The sequence below is a fragment of the Geotrypetes seraphini genome, chromosome 1 (assembly GCF_902459505.1).
Source record: "Geotrypetes seraphini chromosome 1, aGeoSer1.1, whole genome shotgun sequence".
Classification (NCBI taxonomy): domain Eukaryota; kingdom Metazoa; phylum Chordata; class Amphibia; order Gymnophiona; family Dermophiidae; genus Geotrypetes; species Geotrypetes seraphini.
In genome coordinates, this window is record NC_047084.1 from 4,218,332 (window position 1) to 4,237,336 (window position 19,005).

The 19,005-nt window shown below is 42.6% G+C and overlaps 1 protein-coding gene across 3 annotated transcripts in view; it reads left to right on the top strand.

Moving 5' to 3' along the window:
• The window catches only part of TTC37 (tetratricopeptide repeat domain 37), a 238,848-nt gene that overhangs the window by 68,842 nt on the left and 151,001 nt on the right, over positions 1 to 19,005 (top strand). For all 3 annotated transcript variants that reach the window (XM_033917115.1, XM_033917275.1, XM_033917201.1), the window contains exons 12-17: positions 3,159 to 3,245; positions 3,426 to 3,529; positions 3,736 to 3,862; positions 6,879 to 7,058; positions 10,600 to 10,724; positions 11,611 to 11,864. In XM_033917115.1, the coding sequence (XP_033773006.1) occupies positions 3,159 to 3,245; positions 3,426 to 3,529; positions 3,736 to 3,862; positions 6,879 to 7,058; positions 10,600 to 10,724; positions 11,611 to 11,864 (877 nt within the window). The remainder of the gene's footprint in view (positions 1 to 3,158; positions 3,246 to 3,425; positions 3,530 to 3,735; positions 3,863 to 6,878; positions 7,059 to 10,599; positions 10,725 to 11,610; positions 11,865 to 19,005) is intronic.

Below are 19,005 nucleotides of genomic sequence, written 5' to 3' on the forward strand. Positions count from 1 at the left end.
TGAAACTGGGAGACTCCACTACTTATTCCAGTAACACCATCAAAATTGGATTTCCTTTAGAGGTTACAGTTATGTCCTGGCTTTAATAAGCCTCAATTGCAGCATCAAACTCTCTTAGTAGAGTCTGTTTTGAAGAGGTTGTCCAGCTCCAGAACATATGCCACTATACCTCCAAGTAGGGAGGGTCGTACTTTAGACAGAGGTTGTCCAGCACCAGAACATATGCCACTATACCTCCAAGTAGAGAGGGTCATACTTTGGAGTAGTTTGATCGTAAGCTATTTCAAAATACAATGCTTACTAGCTGCATCCTCATCTACAATTTCTATACGACCTATTTCAAACACTTAGTTAAACACTAGCTTCCTGATTTTCAGCATATTATACATGATCTCCTTAAGATCAGGAGATTCATGTCAAGATCAGTCTTTGATGCTTTTGATGTAATTTCCAGAGCATCAGCCTTATCCACTGCAATGCGACAACAAGCCTGGTTTCGTGAATTGGGTTTGAATCCCGGTGTTCAAGACTGTCTCGCAAGTACTCCTTGTTCCAGATAGGATGGTTAGGTCGGCCAAACAGTTCTACAAAATTTACTTTCTAGTTAGTTGCCAACTTCCCTCCATCCCATTTGTAGTAGCTAGGGAGTCCCATCTGTGAGAATATGCTGCCTGCTTGTCCTGGGATAAAGCACATTTACTTACCTGTAACAAGTGTTATCTAGGAACATCAGGCAGATATTCTCACAATCTTAGCTTATTTTACTGAACTGATGGTCCAACGAGCCAGCGTCGGGCGGGAAGGCACTCGCACATGCACAGCATGGGTGGTCTCTAGACTTCTAAAGAAGCTAGTGACAGTACACTTTTGCATTGTCTGAACCGGGGATCCATGGATGACGTCATCCATCTGGGAGAATATCTGCCTGATGTCCCTGGATAACATATATATATATATATATAGATAGATAGATATAGTACTCCCCCGATATTTGTGAGGGTTCCATTCCAGGAACCCCCGCGAATGTAAAAAAAAACGCGAATACAGTATTTAGACAGGAGAGGGCAGCCGGAGCACCAGTGAATGAAAATCCACTGCTTATTTCTAGGATAAGCAGCATAAAATTTTGGGGGGCACTTGTGACCTGGATTAGCCACTGTTAGAAACAGGTTACTGGGGAGCTTATCCAAGATGGTGGCTTGATGTCTTCATGGAGATGCCATAGCAGTTCTCTTTTGAATAAATTTCCTGTTTGCCTAAATGGTAAAAAGAAAATCGAAAATCCAGGTTTTCCCGGAGGAATCTGTTGCTCAGACCGGGCCGATGGATGTCTTTGTGGAGTGTAGCTCCCAAAATCAGCAGCCAGAGGAAGCCTTAGCTGGAGAAAGCGTGCAAGCTGAGGCGTGTGAATTCTCTTTCGAGGGTGCCACTCTATTTCCAGAGGAGCGGAGTCGCCGATTCGTCCCTGAGGTAACGGAGCAGTCATCGGTAGTTGGATCTACTTGGGACATTCTCTTGCCAGCCCAACAGAGCAGGAGGACCAACCCTGAGCGGAGGCAAGAAGAGTCTCCCTTATCATCATTGCAATCGGCGGCGAGATTGGAACAAGCCCATGAAGTTTTGCTGACTACTACTGCGGACACAAGTATTGTGCTCTCTACAGTGGGTGCCAGAATTGAGTTTGCTCCTTTACAGAGGCCTAAGGTCTTCAATATGGAGTCAATTTGGGATGCTATATCTAATTTACAAATCTCGCTGGGAAATCAAATGCAGCAACTTTCCTCGTGTTATACTACAGTACTTTCAGAAAATTTGGAACTAAAAAATAAAGTGCTAAGTTTGGAAAATAAATCAGATGACTTTGAAACCAGAATAAAAGCTCTGGATGCACAAGCTTTAACTTGGGTTAAAGATAATGCAAGTCTACATTTCAAGCAAGAGATGGTGGAAAACTCTATTAGGAGGTGTAATCTTCTGATTAATTTTCCAAAAATTTTTCCTACAACCGCATTCGCTATGTTTAAAAGATATCTAAATGAAATTTTGAAGGTACCGGAAGCTTCATATCCACCTCTCTCAAAAATATACTACTTATGTAGGAGAATTAAGTCTCAAAATCCCAATCAGCAGAATCTATCTGCTGATAGTTTGGATTTATCTAATTTCTTGGAGAGGTCGGATATTGAGGCTTAAGTTTCTGCCACATTATTGGTACAGTTTTATATTGATTCTGATAGGGAATGGATGCTTAAACTGTTTTTAAAACAAAGATATTCCCCTTTTGACCAATGTATCTAGATGTGTCTCATCCTACTCAGAAGACAAGGAAACAGTTTTTTATTTTGAGACCTCAGACAGTGTAGTTTGCTGCAACTTTCGTTTTGAGATACCCCTGTAAGTGTGTTTTGGTATATAGAGAAAACAGAAATGTTTTCTGTGAGCCGAGGCAGTTATCTAAATTTATTTCAGCTAAAGGGCAATGTGTAACTACTTCATGAGTTATCAAGTCAGCTCAGTGAGGAATAGTTCAAGGGCTGCCTAGTCTCATCTTTAGTTTTCTTCTGTATTTTGTTTGATGTAAAAATTTTCAGCTAACTTTCAGCTCCGTCTTCATATAATTGTGGACTAATTATACTCTATAATTGTATTATTTTCTTAAATTATGATACAGAGCAATGATATGCATTATTTTGATATATTTCTGTTTACATTGTAATTTTTCTTTTTTGACTTGTAAGATTGTCAAAGGTTAAAAATCTATAAATAAAGAATTTTTAAAAAGAATTTTAAAAAAGAAACAGGATACTGGGCTCAATGGACCTTCTGTCCTAGTATGACAACACTTTTGGTTTTATGTTCATAGTTACAAAGTGTATGTTTTCAAACTATAATGATGCACATGTTTCACTTTGAAAATTGCTTAAGGAAAAAGTACACATAGACACGTATTTTTCTAAGTAAAGCAATGTACATAGGTTTGTAAATTCTAAAGTATATATTTTTAATCACTATCCAAACCTTATCTCCACAAATGCTTTTTCACTAGAGGGAGTGTAGCATATTTTCACATGGAAATGTGCTTTTGAAAATGGGTTTTGGCAATGCTCTCCATGTAGAATTCATGAAAAAATTATATTTTCTTTGTCATTAATTTGTAGATTTCAGACATCAATAATGATCCTGTGCTGCTAGGATTAAGAGGCCAGGCTTATCTTAAGAAAGGCTTACTTGATGAAGCCTCTAAGGTGAGTGCTAGTTTCATATATAACTGACAATGGGGCTCATTTTTAAAGCACTTAGACACACAAAGTACCATAGAAACATATGGTACTTTGTGTGTCCAAGTGCTTTGAAAATGAGCCTCAATATATACTAAGTTCAGATTATATGTTTAGTTGTGAAAAGTTAACTCCTTGATGTTGTAGGGTGCACAAGAACTTATGCATTTCCATCCTCAACTGGCTGAGCCCTATACACTGGAAGGACTTCTGCACTATACTCAAAAGAATTATCAACTGGCGGAAAAGAAGTATGTGTACTTTTATTTTTATTTCATTTAAAATAACAATTTAACTAAAAATAAAGTCTTGAATATTAAAAATAAATGATTTATATATAAACACACATACCCTATACTGTCTGTTACATAAAGATAAATATTTGCTTCTATATGTTGTCACCTTTGAGCAATAGAAGGTAAAATATGTTTTGTGCTGCTTTTTGTTTTATCTGCAGCTTTCAATGTGCTATTGAAAGGAACCCTGAATGTGCTGATTGTTGTTACTACCTGGGGTTAACCTATTGGTACATGGGGGAAGAGACAAGAAGAGAGAAATCAAAAGCATTCACCCAATTTCTAAAGGTATTACAAAGCATTTGCATTCAGAATTCAGATATTGAAAAATAGAAACTTTAGGTTAGGTTCTGGAATCTACAAATCACAGATTCTTATAATAGAAGATTAGGTTTATACCTTCAATAATCTTCTTTCTATTAGTCCCTGTAGGATTCCATATGCTAGGTGTTCAGTCCCAACCTGCAATCCAGGAGTTGCAGAAATCCAACGCTTTTCTGAGTTAAAGACTAATAATTTTATAAAGCTTTGATGCTCTTTTATTCTTAAAAATAGAGAATATGTAAACTTGGAGAAATTAGATAGAACAGATGCCCCCATGCATAGAGACAATAAGGAATTAAAATATTCTGAAATCATTTGCCAATAATGTGAATGAATAGTGTGCTTCAGATCTTTCACAGAAAGTATTTTATCATCAAAGGTTAACTGAGAAAGAGCCCAAATATTTTTTGACTGGCATACTATACTATCAAAAATTGAGAGAAAACAATACTCAAACTAAATTCTCATACAAAATAATCAATCTATCAAGAGAATTTACTAAAAAAAATATAAATGAAATGATTGTGCTCAGTGAAATAAACATAAAATAATTCCACTGGAAAGCAAAAATAAAGATGTTTATGAATTACATCATAGCATAAGTCCTTCCTACCTCCGCAGTCAGATCTCAAAGTGGAGATGCTAAACTAATCAACACAGCCAAAAGAATTAGAAAAGTAAATTACTTATCTTGAATATTCATCATTCTTCTTGTAGGGAAAGCATAAAGTAGTAAAGTGCCATGACGTCATACACCAGTTGACAATCACAGTCCACACATTCCCATGTGCCCTCAGTGAAAAAATTGCATCTAAGGAAATTATTTTTTACAAAAAGGGTGGTAGATACTAGAGAATGACACGGAGACAAAATTCATCACCGTTCCCGTCACCGCGAGAAACCATCTTCATGTCATTCTTTAAGGAGAGAGGGAAGAATCAGGGTATAATTGGGCACAACCACTGACCCACAAGCTTTGCTTTGAAGAATGCTGGTGTAGAAGGACTGAGGTTGAAATAGACACTAGAAAATGACATGGGATTATTTCCCGCGGGTATCTGCGGGGACGGGAATGGTGATGAATTTTGTCACTGTGTCATTCTCTAGTAGATACATAGAACAGTCTCCCGGAAGAGGTGGTGGAGATAGACTGTGTTTGAATTCAAAAGGGCCTGGGACAGGCATGTGGGATCTCTCGGAGAGAGAAAGAGATGATGGTTACTGCAGATGGGCCATTTGGCCTTTTATCTGCCATCATGTTTCTATGTTTAGGTCTCTCTTGCTCAGGTTAAATTAGATTTTTTTAAATTTCACATGTAGCTATAACCATACATCTGTAAGTTCTTAAATTCATGCATGCATTAAGCCTTGTTATTTTCAACGATGGTGTGAGACGCTTTTACTGTTTTGTTTTGTTTTTTAACACATGCTACCCAAGGCATCACATAAAGGCAAAATGAAGGGAGTAGATAGTCTAGCAGGGATTGCCACAACTAGTGCTGCGCGATTCACAATTTGAATCGGTTCACTGATTCACTTCGGATGAATTGATTCGAATCGATTTAAATTTTTTTAAAATCGGTTTCCCGATTTGGACCCACCCCCTCATCCCCTAAAGCAGAAGCGGCAGCGCTGCTCTTGCTGGCTGGCCGCTGCCGCACCTGTTTTAGAGGGTGAGGAGGGAGGTGCTGCTGTCCGGCTTCCCTCCTGGCCTCCCCGAAGGACTGCTCCCCCCTGAAAGACTGCGCATCCCCTCCCCCCCCCCGGGAAGGCCTCTATGTTTCCCCTGGCCTCCCCGAACCGTTTACCTTATAGCTTCAGCCTCCAGCCGAAGATCGTGGTTACAGCATCTTTGCAGTGCTTGAGCTGTTTCCTCTGCTGCGGTCCTGCCCCTCCTCTAAGATCGCGGTTACAGAATCTTTGCAGTGCTTTGAAATGTTTCCTGCCCCTCCTCTGACATCAGAGGTAGGATTGCTGCGGAGGAAACAGCTAAAAGCATTTTGCAAAGACGCTGTAACCGCGATCTTCGCTGCAGGCTCAAACTATAAGGTAAACGGTTCGGGGAGGCCAGGGGGAACAAGGAAGCCTTCCCGGGGGGTGCACAGTCTTTCGGGGGGGATGGACTATGGTTTTTAGGGAGGGAAGGAACAGAAAGGGAGAGAAGATGGACACAGTGGATGGTGTGGAGGGGGGGATAGAGATACTGGATAGGAAGGTAGTTGGGAAAAGAAAGGGCGAGATGGTGGACCCTGGAGTGGTGGGGAAGGAGGGAGAGATGCTGGATGAAAAGGTAGTTAAGAAAAGGTGGATCTGTGGATGGAGACGAAAAAAAAGAAAGATGCCAGACCTCTGGGGGAGAGAAGGGAAACGGAAGGGGAGGACAGAGATGGCAGATGGATGGTTAGCACGGAAAAAGAAGAAAGTTATCAGAAGATAACCAGAGCCTGGGACCAACAAGATTTGAATAATGACCAGACAACAAAAGGTAGAAAAACTAATTTTATTTTCCTTTTTGTGATTACAATGTGGCAGATTTGAAACTTGTATTCTGCCAGAGCTGGTGTTAGACAGCAAATGTGAGCTAGGATTTAACAGAGAGAGGAAAAGTCTTTTTTGTTTGTTTCTTTTGTTTACACCACAGCGCCAGTGTGGTTAGGAGAAGGCAAAGAGGGTGAAGAGGCTATAAAATAAACGCACCAGGATGCTTGAAAAAAAACCCCCACCCAATTGGGCAGGAAAATCGAATCGAAAAACCAATTCAGTAGGCTGAATCGAATCAAAATTTTTTTCCTTGAATCGGGCAGCACTAGCCACAACAGTGTAGTTTAGGCCTCTGAGTAGACCAATTTGACTAGAAGTGTCTTGGGTTTCAGGAGATAGTGTACCTCGGTAGTTATAAAGAAGTACAGATGCATAAGAGGTACTGAAATGGAGAGAACATATCACTGTACCACACTAACAAAGTTCTACTTATTTCTAGGCCGCAAAACTGGATATGTACCTGGGGAAAGCTTTCTGTTACTTGGGTCATTACTACAGAGATATAACTAAAGACAGACTTCGAGCTCGTGGCTGCTATAAAAAAGCTTTTGACTTGGATGAAACAGATGCAACAGCTGGAGCTGCAGCCGTGGATCTAAGTGTAGAACTCGAAGATATGGTAACCTCTTTATTTTTTAATGCATAGTCTTTCTCCTCTTCCTATGGGCTTCCTGCTGAATTGAAAATTTCCTAGGGGTGCTATACCCCTAGTTAATATTCCTTCACAATTTACTTTAGTCCAGTTATTGCAGTCTGCCAGTGAGTCAATTAAAAACCAATTAAAACTGCGCCAATTAAAAACCAATTAAAAACTTTTTTTTTTTTTAAAGTAAGTGCCGGCATCACGTCTACAGAGGCGCCTAGCAGCACCTGAGGTAGAAATAGGCATGGTTTGCGCTGATAATGTCCTTAAACACCTCTGTAGACATGGTTCACATCAAAGATAGGCACTGGTAGTATAGGCCTTCAAAACCCTGGCCTACATTTCCGGCCTCTACCTTTGACATTAGCCACGATTCTGCAAACGGCGCTGTAACGTAATTGACATGCAACCTGCACTGTTTTTGTAGGCACCACCTGATTACTGTGTTGTTTGCAGAATCTGGCTCAAAATGTGTATGCTTAATGTGCCATAAAAAATGATAAAATTTGAGAAGGGAGGAACAGAGCCATAAAACAGGGGAGTACAGTAGTTTAATTTTATTTTTGCTCAGTAACTTCTCCTATTTCAGTGGACTCTGTGTTCTTATACTGATGGTCTTAAGCCTAGAAGCAAGATGCTAGGGCATCTTTCAGAATGCTGTAGCATTTGTCCTAAATTGGTGACCAGATATTGCCCTGATGAGGAACATTATACTGGAAGGGCTGTGAGTGCTGCATCCTCGATGGCCTCAACTGGATTGAGCTTTGGCAGCTTCAGACTTTGGGAAATAAGACCAGTATGGGACCCCATAGATGACAAAAACAGATCAGGATTAAGGTTGCAGTGGACTTTGATGGCACCTCCAATAGTTGGGAAATAGGGACCAGTGCTGGGCAGGCATCTACAGTCTGTGCTCCAAAATTGGTAGGGAGAGACAGAGATTAAGTGTATCAGTGTTTAATTATGAAGCAGAGTTTAATTATGTGCATAGTGCCAGTTTCAGCTCTGGCTACCTATTTATTTATTTAATTGAGTTTATATCCCATCCTCCCCAAGGAGCCCAGAACAGGTTACATGGTGGGCAGACCTGATTTACTATGTTAGTTTGTTACTATCTTGTACTGCATCTGACCTGGGATATGGAAGAACCAAATAGGAGATTAAACTTAGGTTCCTTGTATTGCCTTTTTTTTTTTTCTTCAAGATCAACTAATTAGCATTATCTGTTCTGTCTGTCCAGTTATTGAAAGGCACTGAAAATAATTGAAATGTAAGAAAACATAGAGATTTCTCACAGAAAATCTTATTTTAGTTGTTCATATATTTTTCAGAACTACGTATCTTGTACGTACACAGCCTATCAAATATGTGGACTAGAGAGTTGCGCGGGGACATAAATCCCACCCGTCACCGCCAAAATCCCTCCCGTCCCCGTAAGGAATCCCACCCGTCCCCGCAAGGAATCTCCTCCGTCCCCATCCGTCCCCGCGAGGAATCCTCTCCATCCCCGACCGTCTCTATAAACTTCAGAAATAGTTATTTCATTTAATTATGCTACTGAATTAAAGGCTCTGGTAGAAACCCATTTACAAATAAGCAAAGAGACTTTATTAATTTGGAAATATTAATTGGGAAGAATACATACTTTGTAAACGGGTTTCTACCAGAGCCTCTAATGTAAATATAAAATATAAATACTCAGCTGATGAGAACCCCTAAGCTGTCAGCTGAGGACTTCCTTTGCAGTTGGCCGGGGGTCCCTTTTGCCAAGCTTGGCAGGCAGCAGTAGCGTCCCTGAGTCACAGATGCTGGCACCTCAGTGGCTTATGGATGTTGCCAGCGATTGCTGTGCTTGGTGGAGGGAAGTTCTGGCCATCTCTAGAGGAGGTCCTCTGCTGGCGGAGCTTGGGGATCCCAACCAGCCACAGCAAGAGTCAGCAAGTACTTCAGTACTGTAGAAATAAAACCAGAAATGCATTTCCTTTTCTTTTGAACACAATACAAAGACATCTGCTATATACATTTCCCAAAGCTAACATATTTTAGTCAATAAATTCCGTTTTTTACCTTTGTTGTCTGGAGACTTATTTTTCCATAAAGTTGGTCCTAGTTTCTTTTTTCCACTTTCACATCTTCTGTAAATTCTTCTGTTGCTGTCCATTGGTTCCTCCTACCATGGTCCAGCATTTATCCCTTTCTCATCTTTAGTGCCTGCCCACCAGCCCCATGCCCAACATTTCTCCTTCTATCACCCCTCTCCAGCACCATGCCACATCTCTCCCTCCATTCCTTTCACCACTATGTCCAACATTCTTCCCTCTTGCATCCATTTCAATCTGTCCCACTGTTTCCTTTCCACCACAATATTTCTCCCTCTCATCTGTACCTCACTCCCTCCCTATGACCAAAAATTTTCCTTTCTTCCATTCCTGTGTACACAACCATCTCTTTCCCTCCCTTCCTCTCTCCCGAGTTCATGCCTTCTGTGTCCAAAAATGCATTCCCTCCCCCTCCTCAACATCTCTTTCCCTCCTCTTTCCCAAGTTCATGCCTTGTGTCCAAAAATGCACTCCTTCCCCCACCTCAGCATCTGTTTCCCAAGTTCATGCCTTGTTTCCAAAAACGCTCTCCCTCCCCCACCTCAGCATCTCTTTCCCAAGTTCATGCCTTGTGTCCAAAACGCACTCCCTCCTCCACCTCTTTCCCTCCCTTCCTCCATCTTCTCTTCCAAGTTCATGCCTTGTGCCAAAAACTCCCTCCCTCCCTCCTTTTGTGTTCTGCCACCCAGCCCTCATCTGCAAGCAAAATGGAGCTCGAGCCGCGAGGCTCGTCTTCTTTTCCCTACCTGCCCTGCTGCAGCACACAGCCAACCGGAAGTCTTCCCGATGTCAGCGCTGACATCGGAGGAAGGGAGGGCTTTGCTTAAGCCCTCCCTCCGACGTCCGTGCTGACATCGTGGAAGACTTCCGGTCAGCTGTGTGCTGCGTTAGGGCAGGTAGGGAAAAGAAGATGAGCCTCGTGGCTCTAGTGCATCAAACCCCGCAGGATCCCCGCGACCCTAGGGGGCGTCCCCACGGGATCCCCGTGACCCGAAGGGGGAACCCGCAGGATTTCTGTCGTCCCCGTTCCCGTGCAGCTCTCTAATGTGGACTCCTTTTCTATAATAACGGCTCCACTCACCAAACCTTTGTTTTCTTTGTGCAAGAATATGAACGGAAGGCTTTAATGAGTCACTTGCATGCTTTGATTTTTGCCTTTGGTTCCTCATGAGTATTGGTCCATTGAAATAACTGATGAAATGGAATCAGAGCTGTACAAATGCATATATAAATGCTTGAAATGTTTTCTGTGTATTCACATATAAATACAATTTAAGGAAGAAGTAAAATCATGTGATAGCCGTGTTAGTCCACTTTTAGTCCAATAAAAAAGGGTATCATCTTAATTCCTTTATGTTTTTTGTTTTATTTCTATATATTACCAGTAAGAAGTAATAAATCTGATTTTCTTTTGCCAGGATACAGCTTTGGCAGTCTTAACTACAGTAACTAGCAGAGCAAGTGCTGGAACAGCAAAATGGGCCTGGCTTCGACGTGGACTTTATTTTATAAGGGCTAATCAACACTCACAAGCTGTGGCTGAGTAAGGTCCTTTTAGCAACTTAGTCTGAGACTTGCTCTTTACTAACACTCCCCTTTCTAAGCCCTCAGAATCCTTCTGTCATTTTCAACCCCCAAGTTTTGCACAACTAATCCTCTGACCTGCATACTGATTTTAATTTGCTATTTGTAACTTTATTTTTTTTAGTAACAAATTGAAGAGCATTTTTTTAAGATCCTCATAGTTGCATATGGAGTGTATCATGTTTTCTTTTGTTTGTCAGCAGGGACGTGTGTCTATGCAGTAAACCTAATTTGGCCTAATAATAAGGGAAAAACTAGGCCTGTATCTATTTTTTGGAAATTAAATGGGCCACTTATGTTTATTTTTTTCTTTACTTTCTCCCAAATGCTGCTGTAGTAAATACTGATTGTTCTTGATGTTTGTGTGAAATATTTGTTCAGCTTTGAGATCACTTTATGGATATACTGTGCAGTGCCTTCCAGTATGCAGTGTTTCAGTAGTAGATCGTGATAGAAAGATTAAAGTTGATGTTTGGACTCCCAATGCTTTGTTAAAATCCTATGAAATTTCTCAATCTATGGTTTTCAACCTGCAAATAGGCTAAAACTTGTCAGGGTTTAAAATTCTAATGCAGAAGTAAGAGTAATCAAGGCAAGGACAGCATACAAACTTAACAATTTTAAAACAATTTCTGTTAAAATTGGACCCTCTATAGTGCTCCCTTGGCTTCATTTCCATTGATCATTTTACGTATAAATTGAAAATAATTTAACAGGATTCTGAATCTGCTTTTAACCCTCCCCCCCCACACATACACACCAAAACTAGTGTCCTTACATATGATTTAACTATTTTTTCATGTTGATTTTGCTTATGACCCATTTATGTTGACTTTGATATTTAGCTTTCAGGCAGCATTAAGAGCTGACCCTAAGGATGCCAACTGCTGGGAGTGTCTAGGAGAGGCATACCTGAGCAGAGGTGGCTATACAACTGCATTGAAATGCTTCACAAAAGCCAGTGAGCTGAACCCAGACTCCATATATGGAATTTATAAGATCGCAGCTATCAAGCAGATCCTAGGAAACTATAGAGAGGCTGTGACGGAATACCAGCAAATTATAAAGAAGTCAGAGCACTATGTGCCTGCTCTAAAAGGTATTACAATAAGGTTTTATGTTTCTTTCTGAACTAAGTTTGACAGATTCGGAACATACCATTTTTCTACTTGAAAAGTTAATAAAAGCAAGTGCATCTTGAACGCAAAAGTGCTTCTAACCAGTATCAACTTTGAATTTTCTTCTGAGTAGAAAGAATTTTCTTGTGGAAGCACAATAGCTGAAATATATTTTCATAACAGTTTTATTTAAAAGTGGTAAAAACTGATAAGCTGTAAGAAGGACTGGTGGCTCTCAACTGTACTTTATTATTTATTTATTTTTTTTGTAATCTTTTTTTTATTGAGTATGTAAACAGCATATGTATTGTATACAGCTATATAACAGCAAAATTAGTAATCTGTTCTGTATGCCTTCCCTTTTTTCTTAGTATAAAAATCCTGTTTTCTTTTAGGCCTTCAAGAAGCAATACCCAAAGCACCCCTACCTCCAACCACCCTTCTCCCAGTTGTTAGTTCAAGAGTTAGATCTATTATCACCGGGGAGGGGCCTAAAGCTTTATTGGCCCAGGCACCTATCCAAGAGTCAGAACCCTCCCAGCGCCGGAGTACCTTGGGGTTCTCTTCTACACCTCTTGGGTAAGCAAATTGTAATCTCAGATTCGCCCACTTATGGCGTCCCGGTGTCCTCGGGCGCAGGATTTCCTCCAAATCTTGGGGTTGATGGCAGCTTCCCTAGACATAGTCAGGTGGGTTCGAGCCCATATGCGTCCTCTTCAGTATGTTCTTCTTCGGAAGTGGTCGCCCCAGAGGCATAGTCTGGACTTCCTGGTCCCTCTTCAGGGCTTTGCTCACTGCAGTCTTCGTTGATGGCTTCAGACCTCCCATCTAGTTCAAGAGGCGAGTCTAGATCAGCCACAATGGATGGTGCTTCTCACAGATGCCAGTCTCCTCGATTGGGGAGCTCAGTGTCTAGGTCACTCAGCTCAGGGCACCTGGTCCACAGAGGAGGCATCCTGGTCGATAAATGTTATGGAGACCAGAGCCATCTATTTAGCGCTGTTAGCCTTCCAATCCTTTTTGACGGGCAAGTCAATCAGGGTTCTTTCAGGCAATGCCATGGTGGTGGCTTATGTCAATCATTAGGGGGGCACCAAGAGCACTCTGGTGGCACAGGAGGTGGCTCTGCTTATGGTCTGGGCAGAGTCTTATCTTCAGGACATCTCGGCCTCCCACTAGCAGGCGTGGAAAATGTGCAGATGGACTTTATGAGTCATGTGCTAGATTTCAGAGAGTGGTGTCTAAATCACACAGCCTTCCAGTTAATTGTGCAGACTTGTGAGCAGCCCCTCATGGACCTGATGGCCACGAGTGTCAATGCCAAAACACCCTGCTTCTTCAGTCGTCACAGAGACGGTCAGGTCGAGGGGCTGGATGTTCTAGTTCAACCATGACCAATGGAGGGGCTGTTGTATGTGTTCCCTCCATGGTCATTCGTGGGCAGAGTTCTTCTCCACATTCTTCTACGTCCAGGCCTGGTGATTCTGGTGGCCCATATTGGCTCAGGCGTCCGTGGTACGCAGATCTGGTAAAGCATCTGGTGGTGAATCCTCTTCCTCTGCCTCTCTTGACCGACCTTCTGACTCAGGGCTCCATTCCAATGTTTGATCTGGGTCCCTTTTGTCTTACGTTTTGGCTCTTGAAAGAGAACGCCCAGGTAAGAAGGGGTATTCAGATAAAGTGATCTCAACCAGTGTTCCCTCTAAGCGGGCGGGTGTTGTGAGCAAACTTTTTTCACCGTGAGCCAAAAATATCGGGCGCCAGCAAGTTATGAGCCAACTCGCCCGATTCTCCTCTCGCCGCCCTGCCATCTGCCGTACGCCTCTTCCGATCGTGCGCTGTGACGAGAAACGTGTGCGCTGCGATGTAATATTTTGTGCGCCAGCGCACGCCAGCGCAGCTTAGCGGGAACACTGGTTCAAATGGTTTTATTTATTTCCCCAAATTTATTTTTGTTATACGCATTGAAAATATTTGATATTGCGTTTAAATCAAAATCTCAATAAACTTGAAACGAGTGCCCGTGAGATTGTGGGAGGGTTAAATACTCAAAACTTAGAAGTTTTTGCTACGCCAGCTTTCTGGTATCTTTACATACAGTGGCGTACCTAGCATATGTAACATCCGGGGCCCATCATTTTTTGGCACCCCCCCCCATCTGTAAGAAAAACATGATTTTTAGTAACAAACCACACGTCACACATGAGTACCTAGGAAAAGGCAGCATCTTACATATTGCAGTGAGCAGTACATCAATACACCCATTGTAAAACTAAACAAGCCAGACCAGCACAGATCAATCCTACACCGTCAATCCTAACAGAAAACCATGTCTTTCGAACACACAGAACACAGAAAACACCTTCGCCTAGTAAGGAATATGTAATCACAAACTAACCCCTCCCTCTTTTACAAAACTGTAGTGTGGATTTTAGCTACGGAGGTAACAGCTCTGATGCTCATAAAATTCTGAGCATCAGAGCTGCTACCACCAAGGCTGGTGCTAAAAACGCTTCACAGTTTTGTAAAAGGGGGGATAAAATAAAAATACATAGACAAAGGTTAAATTGAACCAGCAAGAAGCTGGACTCTGCATACAATGCTTCACAGAAACAGTGACACATGTCTCCTAAAGCAATAAATAAATAGAAATTTTTTTCTACCTTTGTCTTCTGTGGTTTCTCCTTTCCTCATCTTCTTGTAACTCTCTTCCTTCCATTCACTGTCTGCCGTCTCTCTTCCCCTATATGGCATCTTCTCTCCTTCTATGCCCCTTCCAGAAACTGTATGCCTCCCCCTTCCATCTCTCCTTTCACCCCATTGGTCTGGCATCTCTCTCCTCGCCTTCCCTCTCCCACACCTCTCCTCATAGTCTGGTATCTCCCCTTCCCTGATTCTCTGGCATCTCTCTCCTTTCCTTTTCTTCCATCTTTCGTTCCCCCTCCATGCTCTCACATCTCCCCCTTCCTTTTCCCTTAGACTGGCATACCTTCCTCCTATGCTCCAAGCCCTGGCATCTCCTTTAATTCCCTCCCTCATCTTCCTTCTCCCTCCAGCTGGGTACCGCAACACTCTTCCCTGCAGCTCTGCACTTCCCCACAATTGCCATGCTTCGGTTCCTCTTCTTCCTTCCTTCCTCCCCCCCCCCCCCCCGCGGGACCCTGCGGCACCATCAACTCTTACTCCCTCTAATGTCGGCCCTGCAGCTCCAGACTTCCTCGCACCTTCTCCCCTCCCCCTTTGGATCGCTATTATTTTAAATGTTATAGCCGCGGAGCTGTATCCATCAGTGGAGATGTCTAACCTCGGCCTGCCCCGGAACTCTTACTGCAACAGTGACTTCCTGTTCCTGCCTAGACGGGCGGCTGCTGCAGTAAGAGTTCCGGGGCAGGCCGAGGTTAGACATCTCCACTGATGGATACAGCTCCGCGGCTATAACATTTAAAATAATAGCGATCCAAAGGGGGAGGGGAGAAGGTGCGAGGAAGTCTGGAGCTGCAGGGCCGACATTAGAGGGAGTAAGAGTTGATGGTGCCGCAGGGTCCCGCGGGGGGGGGGGGGGGAGGAAGGAAGGAAGAAGAGGAACCGAAGCATGGTAATTGTGGGGAAGTGCAATCCCCCCAATGCGTCCCCTTACCTTACCTCCCCTTACCTTTGCGACGCGTGTGTGCGCTGTGAAGAGAAACTTTGCGCTGCGATGTAATATTTTGTGCGCGCGCGCAGGCCAGCGCACCTTAGCGGGAACACTGATCTCAACCCTTTTGGGGTCCTGGAGACTTTCCACTTCCCGGGCTTTTGTGCGGGTTTGGCGTATATTTGAGGAGTGCTGTGCTGCGTGTGGAGTGGTTTCTTTTTGCGCTTCCCTGCCTACAATCTTAGAGTTCTTGCAGGATGGCCTGGACAGGGGCCTGGCTTGGTCTTCTCTCCAAATTCAGCTTGCGGCCTTGTCAGCCTTTCGTGGGTTGTTATGAGGTCAGCGTCTGACTTCCATTCCTGATGTCGTTCGTTTTTTGCGGGCAGCTAAATTGCTCAAGCCTCCCATGCGACCGTCTGTTCCATCTTGGGATCTTAATCTGGTCTTGTCCGGGTTGGTGCACCCACTTTTTGAGCCTTTGGGTGCCTGCTCGTTAAAGAACCTTGCTCTTAAAGTGGTCTTCTTGGTGGCTATTACATCTGCTAGACATGTTTCAGAGCTGCAGGCTTTCTCTTGTAGGTCTCCCTTCCTGGAGCTCTCTAGGGAGTGGGTTGTGTTGCGGCCTGTTCCTTCATTTCCGCAAAGGTAGTTTCTCATTTTCATGTCAATCAGTCAGTGGTCCTTCCGGTGTTGGGTGGTCAGGAGGGATCTTCTGAGCAAAGCAAGTTAGATGTATGTCGGGTCCTTCAATCTAATGTGCAGAGGACCCAGGAGATCAGGAAATCAGATCGTCTCTTTGGCTGCAGTCTGGTTTTCCCTGCATTCCTTTGTCAGACACTACCATGTGGATGCTCAGGCACGTCTGGACGCGGTATCCAGTGAGCGTTTTCTGGTGTCGGCCCTTCAGGGTTCCTACCCATAATAGGTACTGCTTTGGTACGTCCCATCTGTGAAGATTTACTGTATCAGTCTATCAGGCAACACAGAAGGAGAAATAAGGTTGTTACCTGCTAATTTTCTTTCTGTTAGCCTGTAGACCAGTACAGTTCCCCATCCTATCTATATTTATGCGGTGATTGTGAGTTTTGATTGCATGCAGACTTTATTTTTTTCTATGCGTTCCAGTATTTTTCTAGGGCCGGGGAGATATAAGAACAACGGCTATGGCTTAGCTGGTGAGCTGTGGGGACATTTTCACTGCAGGATTTTAGTTCTATACATGTTCCCACAGTTGTTACCATGTGTTTTATTGTTTTTTTTTTTTTTTTAATTTAATATTTATTGAAATTTTCAATATATTCAAGCATATTATAACTTGTACAGAAAGGAAATTTAGCAAGAAATTAATACAAATGAAAACATATATCAAAGAACATATAAGCATAAATTTCTACTCAAGTCCTCAATAAGATCCAAGAAGGAAAATAGGCGATAGAAAGAAAGAAATTATTATAAAACAAAATAATGGCTAGTCGAATGAGATTGAGGCACCCTTTCTTAAACTAAGCACTTTCTTTCTCCAAAGATGCAGTTGTGAGAAAAGTTGTCAGTTGAGATGGCTCAAAGAAAACATATTTATGAGAATGGTAATTAACAACACATTTACATGGGTGTCGCAAGTAAAAAGTCGCCCCCAGAGATAAAACACCAGGTTTCCTTAACAGAAATTCTTTTCTCCTTCTCTGCGTCTCCTTGGCCAAATCTGGGAACATCTGAATTTTACAACCTAAAAACTCTTTTTGCTTATTTTTAAAGAAAAGTCTCAGCAACCAGTTTTTATCTGGTGCGAGAGCTACTGTCAATAATAAGGTTGCAGGGGTCACTAATTCTCTATCAGACATTTCCAATATATTGGATATATTCATTAAATCAGGTCCCGACTTCTGTTGTAATTGCTGTTGTTGTTGGTCTTGAGGCTTACTTGGAAGATAATAAACCTGCGTAAATGGTGGTAATGATTCATCAGAGAGTTCCAATATTTCCGTCATATAACGTTTCAACATTTCCCTTGGGGCTATCACAGAGACCCTAGGGAAATTTATCAATCTGAGATTATTGTTACGAGAAAAGTTTTCCATTGCTTCCATTTTCCTTCTTAAATTGGTATTATCTTTAATTAATACCTCAGTAATTTGTTGTGATACTTTAAGTTCTTGATGAATATTTTGTATTGAAATTTTTGAGTCCTCAAGTCCAGTCTTTAAATTTTTAATCTCAGTTCCATGATTTTCTAATTTCTTTTCTACTTCTTGTAATTGTGGATTAATAGATTTTGCCAAATTGGCTACCAGGTCCCACAGAGAGTCTAATGTAACCTCTCGGGGCTTCAAAATTTGCAATGGTTGTAATTTTAAGTTAATTAGCTCACCCTCTGGCAACTTGTCTCCTCCTGCAATCTGTTGGATTTTCTGTTGGATTTTCTTATCCCCCACTGCTTCTTCCACAGTCTCCTCGTTAAGACTCCTCTGCTCCAGCAGGGAGTCCCGTGGCACAGTCCCCGTGTTCTCCTCCTTAGCCTCCGAGAGGAAGTGAACTCCAACCTCAGGAAGTTCCTCCTCTCGCGGGGAACTGGTCGACTGAGGGCGTGAGGGTGGTGCTCTCACTTCGGGGCTCAACGATGTCTCCAGCCCCATGGTGAACGCCACTGACGCGCCTCCGCCGTGTGTCTCCTGCGGGGAACTCCCCGAAGCTATCGGCGTGCCCTGCATTCTCCTCATCAGGTCCTCGATGTTCCCGAAGACGGCTGTTCTGGAGCGCTGCGAGGCTCCAGCAGCGCTACGTCCCCTCCTCTTCGGCATCGTGAAACAGGTAAAGATTTGAGTGGACAAATTATGTCAAGGAATAGACGGGAGCGTGAGACTCATGCGACTGCTCATGCAGCCATCTTGGTGTTTTATTGTTTTTAAACTCCTGTTTGGAGTGTTTTTACTGTTCTCAGTCAGTTTTTCCTAGCTTCTGCTTGGCTATTCGACAGACTGGGTTGGTAGGGGGAGCCTCAGCTAATATACTACAACCAAGTTTTGGTCTCTGTCTCCACCTGCTGGTCACAATGAGTTATAACCCATCTGTGAAGATTAACTGTACTGGTCTACAGGCTAACAGAAAGAAAATTAGCAGGTAAGAACCTAATTTCTCCTTCTCTATCCATTTTTTGCATTCTACCCTTTCTCTACAGCATAAGCTTAGCCATATTATAGACATTCTCTATTTTGCTCAACTGGAATATTTTCACAAATACTTTATACACTCCTCCTCACCACTGCAATTTGCGGTTGTTGGGCAGCTGCTATATCGTTGCTAAGCACCACTTCAACCTACATATTTGGTCTGGTACTCATGAATTCAAAATGAGTTCTGTCTCTAAGCATCTCTTATCCCCTTATTTCCCAGTAGATGCTTGAATTGAATACTGTATATCCATAAAAGTTTTGCCTTCCTAGGTCAAACTTACCCTGTATCTTTGAGAAGCTCAACATCATCAAACATCT